The sequence below is a fragment of the Delphinus delphis genome, chromosome 1 (genome assembly GCF_949987515.2).
Source record: "Delphinus delphis chromosome 1, mDelDel1.2, whole genome shotgun sequence".
NCBI classification, from domain to species: Eukaryota; Metazoa; Chordata; class Mammalia; order Artiodactyla; family Delphinidae; genus Delphinus; species Delphinus delphis.
The window spans coordinates 149,695,786-149,703,333 of record NC_082683.1 but is presented as its reverse complement, the minus strand read 5'-3'; the positions used below and the strand labels follow the sequence as shown (position 1 = coordinate 149,703,333).

General features: G+C 48.6%; 1 protein-coding gene across 1 annotated transcript; it reads right to left on the bottom strand.

Annotated features, from left to right (window-relative positions):
- Positions 1–2,509: 2,509 nt before the first annotated feature.
- On the bottom strand, positions 2,510–6,488 carry IL10 (interleukin 10). The gene is made up of 5 exons (XM_060010157.2): positions 6,324–6,488; positions 5,428–5,487; positions 4,999–5,151; positions 3,884–3,949; positions 2,510–2,799 (listed from the first exon to the last, which is right to left on the bottom strand). Exons 1-5 carry the CDS (start codon positions 6,486–6,488, stop codon positions 2,707–2,709), a joined length of 537 nt encoding a protein of 178 aa, XP_059866140.1. The 3' UTR covers positions 2,510–2,706.
- Positions 6,489–7,548: the final 1,060 nt, after the last annotated feature.

Below are 7,548 nucleotides of genomic sequence, written 5' to 3'. Positions count from 1 at the left end.
TCCCCTCACCAATCAAGGAGTCTGATGTGCCAACCAGCTCAAAGCTATTTCTTCTAAATTCTTAGAAGGGTGTAGTAGTTTTCAAACATGTCCACAGATTCTTTGATACTCTTCTCTTCAAAAGGTGGAATCTAATTCCTCTTTCCTGGAATATGGGCTATCCTTACCAATGTGCTTCTAACAAATGGAATGTGGCAGAAGTGATGGTATGAGATTTCTGAGATTAAGTCTAAAAGATACCATGACTTCCCCCTTGCCCTGTCTCTTGGATCATTGGCTCAGGAAGACAGCTGCTGTGTCGTGAAGATACTCAAGAAGCCGTGCAGAGAAGCTCATGTGGTAAGGAGCCAAGGCTACCTGCCAATGGCCAGTGAGGGACTGAGGTCTCCTGCCAACAGCCCTGTGAATGTGCCATCGTGGAGGTAAATCGTCCAGTCCCAGTCAAGACTTCAAGTGATTGCCGCCCTGGCTGTCATTTTGACTACAGCCTCATTAGAGACCCTTGTTGCTCCAAGATTCCTGACCTAAAGAAACTGTGGGATAATAAATGTTTATGGTTTTAAGCTGCTAAATTTGCAGGGCAACAATAGATAATTGATACAAGGGAAAAGTGTTTTATGCTGCTATTCTCACTTGTCCATTCTCCACATCACCCACATGGCCGAGCCCTGTCAACATTTCTGAGCATCAGTTCCCTCTTACAGAAAATACCAATAAAATACCATGTAGTATAACTGATACATACATGCCTAGTACTGACTCACTCAAAATAAGTGCTCAAGAAATTGTAGTTTTTGTCAGCATCTTGTCAGCTATGCAGCTTCTCCATGTGAGTTTCTGTCTATTGGTTTCAGATGCCCACTTCCCTCACGTGAGGTGCTAACCTCACACCAAAGTCAATGTGCATTGCCTGCCAGAGACCCCTAATCGCCTAATCCTTCCCGGGTGAGGGACTCATGGCTTCTTCTCCATTTCAGTACAGAGAGCTTTCCTCCCTCTCTCACTGTCTTCTCCTAGCCTCCATTCTTAACCCTAATTTTTCATCTCAGAATTTCAGCTTTGATCCTTCCCACTTCCTTCCTATGGTTGCTTTAACCGAAGTGAGTCAGGTCTTACTGAAAAACTGACCACAGCCACTCGACTCCCACCCTCCCCCAGACCAGGGCTGCCTGGGCAGAGTGTGAGGGGGATCAGTGTTTACTCAGCCCATTCTTTCCCCTCTCCACCTCAAGTCACAGGGCTTTGAGTAGGGCTTCCCCAGCCACCATGCCCCGCCTAACAGACCGCAGTCAGCAGCCTATCTCACATTTGCCTGGTGGCTCAAGGAGAGAACAGAAATGCAGCAGCGTTAATCCTTGGGTAGCCTATCAAGTGGGCTCATTTGCTTATATTCTACTCTATTAGGTCCAACCTGTTGCCTCTGCTCAGCCCCAGGAGGATTTGGTAGAAGATTTTAGGTGTGAATTCTAATAACAGCCAACTGTGTGCACTAGGACCATCTCCTAGTGTCCAGAGACATGTAGCACTTTATCGTAATCCTCACAATAACACAGGCAAATTAATATTCACCCCTGGAACTTTGGAACTTGAAGGAGCAAACAAAACTAACAAAAAAGAAGACAAAGAAAAAGCCACCAAAACCTAAAATACACTGAAAAACTTCCTCTGCCTTGCTTTTTAATTTTGGTATGCACAGAATCTCATCCTTAGCCTTGAAAATCAGCATGATCATGATGGATTATTCTTTAAAGGACTGAGTTTAGGGGAAGAATATGGTGGTCTTTGCTATTGGCTTTTGAAGGGGTAACAGCTTTTCCCTGATCAGATTTGGAGGTTTCCGGTTTTCTGGGAGAGGGTAGCTGGCTTACTTTCTCTGGAATGTAGAATTCATTCATCTACTCTCTTCTATCTTGGAAACTTTGAGAGAATATTTTTAGCCAGACAGAAGTCAACTGACACCATAACATGATATTAATAAGACCCATTTATTTATTCAAAATTAAAATCTGCTATGAAGACAGACAAACAATGTAACATTCCCAGAGGAATTGAATTGCTTCTAGTTCAGACTGAGTTCTATTAGAACCAATTTTAGGTTGTTATAAATAACAAGCTGGCCACAGCTTTCAAGAGTGAAGTGGCTGGGAAATGAGGTCAGGGGAATCCCTCAGAGCCACTGGAATATTAATTGTCAAAGGCGCTCCCTAGTTTCTCTTCTTACGAGCGTAAGAGTCTTTGTAACACTCCGGGAGCCCCAGGCCCAGGGACAAGAGAAATTAGAGGGAGGTCAGGGAAAATAGCCCAACAGCTGTCAAGTGTGGTTAGGCTTGGAAATGAAGCTGCAGTTGACTCCTCAAGGAACAATTTTTTTTCCTTATATAACTTACAATTTCTCTTAAAACACTCGAATACCATAGGGTATCACCCTATGGAAACAGCTTAAACACAGGTGAGAATAATAAATATTGAAAAAATGTATAATATTGGGCTTCTTTCTAAATATTTCACAGAGAAGCTCAGTAAATAAATAGAAATGGGAGTTGAGGTATCAGAGGTAATAAATATTCTAGGAGAGAGGTACAATAGGGTTTTCCAGGGAGCTGGTTCTGCTCTCCCAGAACCCTGGATCAGATTTCAAAGATCTTCAGTTTATGTCCTAGGGTCTAGTAGAGTCGCCATCCTGGATGGTTTCTTCACTAGAATGCTTCAGTTTTTCATCTTTGTTATCATGTAGGCTTCTATGTAGTTGATGAAGATGTCAAACTCACTCATGGCTTTGTAGACACCCTTCTCTTGGAGCTGTGTAGGGAGATAAGAAATGTTTAGTGAAAACCCCATCTGAGCAAGTAGGTGGGTTCTCTGCTTGGATGGTCATGACCCTGGGACCCAGAAGCTGTACTAGCTCCCTTGTGTTGGGGGATGAAGGACAGACCCTGGGGACCTGAGGATATGCCCTGCTGTCAGGAAAGGCTGTGCATTGGCCTGGACCACGGCCAATAGGCAGCAAGAGGAACATTCACTTTTGCAAAGCACAGTCTTTCAAATGGTGCCTTTTCAACAATTTTAAAGGTCATGTACTCACATGATGCTTATTCAAAATTTGATGAAAAGACATTAGGGGAACCACTTTGAGAGCAAGACATTGAGAGAAGGAGAGAAGGGAGCCTTTTTTGTGTTTATGTTCCCCCACCCATGGATTGAGGAGGTTCAGCCCTGTTGCTCTGGCCTACTGTCAGGGGATTCATGCCCCCTGATGTTGGAACCCTGCCCAGCGTCTGTCTCCAGCCCATGAAGAGGACATAGGCCCCATGGCTTCTGGGAAATGTGGTAGAAGAATTCATGGACAGTTGAAAGAGTGAAACCCCACTTGGTTTGAGAGCTGACTTTCTCAGGCACCTTGGGAGGTGTGACTGGAAGATGGAAAGAGAAGGGAACCAAGTCCACATAAGGGAGAGCTCTGCTTCCTGCTCTGAGTTTGGGGGAGTTCAGGCTGCACCCCTGGGTGTGTTTGTAAGTGCACGTTCACGTGTCAGCTTCCTGCACGTGTGGCTTCAGACTTGATTCCCAACAAGCTACTTTCTGTTTCCTCTGTCACTCTCCCCAACACCCAGCTCACTGTGTTCACAGCTGGCTGGCCAGCCCAACCCGCAGGCCTGCAAAGGCGGGGAGCAGTCATTTAGAAACCCCCCAAAACACTTCACAGAAAACAAACAGAACTGAGATGGCAGCTCCTCACTGGCTGAGGAGGTCACACCATTTGTTGGGTTCCCACACTCCCTCCGAGGGAAGTTCAGGGCCTGCTGAGCACCGGTCAACCTCCGCCCCTCGGGAGTGGGCAGAGGTCATGGCCCCCAGACCCTCCCTGCCAGCATCCCAGGCTCACCTTATTGAAGACACTCTTCACCTGCTCTACCGCTTTGCTCTTGTTTTCACAGGGCAGAAATCGATGCTGTGGAAGGAAAGAGAAAGTGTGAACAACACTGGCACCCGGGTCCTGGGTCCATTGTGCTTGGGGGACAACCCGGGAGCAGCGACGGGCCAGACTCATCTTGGACGCCTACTCTCCACAGCTCCTGTGAGGACGAGCCTACCTCGTCCTTCCCCACCAGACAGAGAAGAAACACAGCCCAGGGAGATTACTTGTGTTTCCCTAGGAGCTGCTCCCAGCTGCTTACAAGGCTGCGTCAAACACCCAGGTCTTGCAGTTTCCTCCCTTGGCACGTCCCAGTGCCGACCAGAGCCTGAGCCAGTCCTTCTGTCCTTTCCTGCTTTTGTCCTGTCCCTCTCCATCAGCCCCAGCCACGAGGACCATTTCTAAGTCTCCGAGGAGCAGAGACACAGTCTCAGCTCTGCAGGCCAAACCCGTTGCATGGTCCTCTTCTACAAATACAGCCCAAATGATTTCTCAACATCAGTGAGGGAACAAAGGAAGCCAGTGGTGAGGGTATCATTTCAGTTGGAGAAATAAATGATCCTGGGGGATTATTCACAGACACTAGCTTGGGGCCGAGTAGCCCCCTGGTCCCTCTAAAATGCCAGGGAGAATCCTGTCAGTCAGTTGGGCTCCACTTGAAGCTCTGCTCTCAAAAGGTTAAGAAGACGTGGGGAGTGGAGTTTCCTCCCCCGGGACCCTTACCTCTGGCCCCTCCTGCGGGGCCCAGGTCCTTGGTCCCCAGGGACGAGGGAGCCCTGACTGAAGCTCTGGGCCCCTTTCATGTAGAGAGAGGGGAATAGCTAACTAATAACCCACAAATGACTCACAAATAACAGGAAAGCTATTGCAAACCTTCACATGTAAATGCCTAGCGGCCACCCCACCCTCTGCTCAGAGAGAAATGAGCAAGTGATGCGACTTCAGTGCCTGGCCGGAGGGAGAAGGCGCCTGCCGGCCTGTGTCTTTGTGTCTCCGGGTGGGAACCGGGTTTGGGCAGGATGTTTCTGGAAGAGCCCAGAGGAGAGAGAGCCGCCTGCAAGGGAAAGAGCTGGCCTGCTACTCACACAGCGCCTCAGCTGCAGCCTGAGGGTCTTCAGCTTCTCCCCCAGGGAGTTCACGTGCTCTTTGATGTTGAGGCCATGGTCCTCAGCCTTCGGCATCACCTCCTCCAGGTAAAACTGGATCATCTCCGACAAGGCTTGGCAACCCAGGTAACCCTAAGGGCAGAAGCCAGGATGGGTGGTGACCCGGGAGGAAGAGCTACTGCTTGAGAGGACGGCTTTGTCCCCGGGGACCTTCTTAAGTGGCCACCTCCCCCCAGGACCGAGCCCTTAGTGACAGACCCCCTCCAGCTACTGACTATGTGCTGAGTTAAGATCTTCCCACTTCTCCTTTTCAAAGTGAGGGAAGTGGACCCAGCTCCTTGCAGGCGAGAAGCAGAGACGCCCTTAGTCACGCTGCACACCGCAGCCCCGTCCCCACCCAGCCCTCACCTTAAAGTCCTCCAGCAGAGACTGGCTCAACAACGAGTTGTCCAGCTGGTCATTCATTTGCTGCAAGAAGAACACAAGGAGAATGAAACCAAGGTTTGGGGAAATAACTGAAATTGACTGCTTTTCTCATGCCCTTTTATTTATAGAGTTTTTGATTTTTAATCAATGCAGACCTGGCCCCAAAATGGAAAAGAGAGCTTTCAAAACAGGACATTCAACGGTGCTGGAACTCTTAGTTAAATCAAGTCCTTCCCCTTGGGAGCAAGTTCTTTAAAAAAATCTGGCTGATTTTGAAGGCAAGGCAGAAGCTTGCCTGGGTCCTGGACTTTCTGCAAAACTGTGTCACATGTGCAAGGGTCCCCATACCAACCCCTTGCCTCCCTCTGCTTTTCTGTCTACCCGCTGCCGACATCCAGCTGCAGCACTGAAAGTTCTCCACGAGTGGGAAGCATCTCCTAATGCAGGTTTCCCCCTGTATGGTGCTACCCCAAACCATCCGTCTTTCAGGTTCTGGAAGCCCTCTAAGCTGAGGCAACTTATGCTTCCCTGCCACAGGGTATGGGGAACATCTTCACCTCCAGTCAGACCCTTTGTGATCTCTCCCAGCCTATGAAGTATTGAGCTCCAGAGAATTCTTATACGAATTTCCGAGCGTAGGAGAGATAGGAGAGATACCTTTCTGAAGGGAGCTTTTCCTGCACAATTTGCTGCAGCACCAGGGATTAGATTGACTCACTGAACCCACAGCTTGACCAGGGACTCTTACGAATTTCAGTTTGGCGGGGAATGGGTGTTGGGGGTGGAGGTGAATGAAAAAGAGGTTTTATAAGCTCCAACAGGATGCCTCGTCAGGCAGTCCCAGGGAGGAAGGAAGGACAGGAGAGCATCATACTCACAAAGAAAGTCTTCACGCTGCTGAAGGCAGCTCGGAGCTCCCGCAGCATGTGGGGCAGGCTGTCTGGGAAGTGGATGCAGCTGTCCTTAGCCTGGGTGCCCTGGTGTTGGCCAGCTGCCACCCTGGCCAGGAAGATCAGGCAACAGAGCAGTGCTGAGCTGGGCATGGTGGTGTTCTGCCTTCTTCGTTCAGTCAGACTTGTGGTTTGGTTTTGCAAGAGCAAGCCCCTGTTGTGTAGACCTTCACCTACTGTGTCCCCCTTTTATATTGTGGCCTTGCCATTCATAAAAAGCCACAGTGTCACAGATTTCCTGGCAAAAGTTTCTTCTGATTAAAGCTCCTCCCTTCCCTAGACCTCTCCAACTTTGTATTCGTTGAAACTCTTACTCAAAGTTTTTAATTTTGCATCGTAAGCAAAAGAGATGGTTGAAAAATGAACTTCTGCATATGGTTATTTTTAGGAGGCGCTACCTCTCTCTCCCTTTTAAAATAATTTTTCAGCTTCTCTTAATAAAAAAAAAAAAAGTTGAACAGCTGTTCTGTGCGCAGGGACCCACAGTTGTGGGTTCCATTCACGTGTTCCTAGGTCACAGTGACGTGGACAAATTGGCCATTCCAGAATACACTGGGATTGAGAAATAACTGGGTCCCCCTCCCCAACCTGGGTTGATACTCAAGGCTTCTCCTTACTGGATTGGGAAGTCACCTCACCACTCCAGACCTCATCTTCCCCAGATGAAAACAGGAGTGTGAGCTAAATATCCTCAAAGCTGTCTTCTGGTTCTTTCATTTTATGTTCCAAGACTCCTTAGAGAGGTCAGCTTCCCACAGGACAGGCAAGGGTGTCGGACGTGCTCCAGGTTCCTTCTCTGGCCCTGGATGCATGTAGACTCTCAGATCCATGTCTCCAACCTCCTTGGCTAGACACATCCTCAGGGGGAATTAGTAAGAGTAGTCCACGCTTACTGGAAGCTGTACCTGCCAGTCACCATGACCCTCATCTCCATTTTGCAGTGAGCAAACCGAGGCACACAGATATTAAGTACCCTGCACATGGGTGCTGAATGAGGGAGCCAGAATTTGCACCCAGGCCTGCCTGATACTCAGGCTGTGCACCTTTCCCCATTCTACACTGGCCCCAGTGTGCAGAATGGAAAATTTGGCTTAAAGAGTCACTAGGTTTCTTCTGGTTTGTGAGCTTCAGTGGCTGGAGACTTAACATTTGA

What these genes read in the sequence shown, in the direction of transcription:
- IL10 (XM_060010157.2), bottom strand. Translation starts at nt 6,488, where the DNA reads ATGCCCAGCTCAGCACTGCTCTGTTGCCTGATCTTCCTGGCCAGGGTG. An exon ending in CTCTGCTGGAGGACTTTAAG is followed by an intron (nt 5,152 to 5,427) that starts GTGAGGGCTGGG and finishes TTCTGCCCTTAG; the next exon opens with GGTTACCTGGGTTGCCAAGC. An exon ending in GGCTGCAGCTGAGGCGCTGT is followed by an intron (nt 3,950 to 4,998) that starts GTGAGTAGCAGG and finishes TTCCTTCCACAG; the next exon opens with CATCGATTTCTGCCCTGTGA.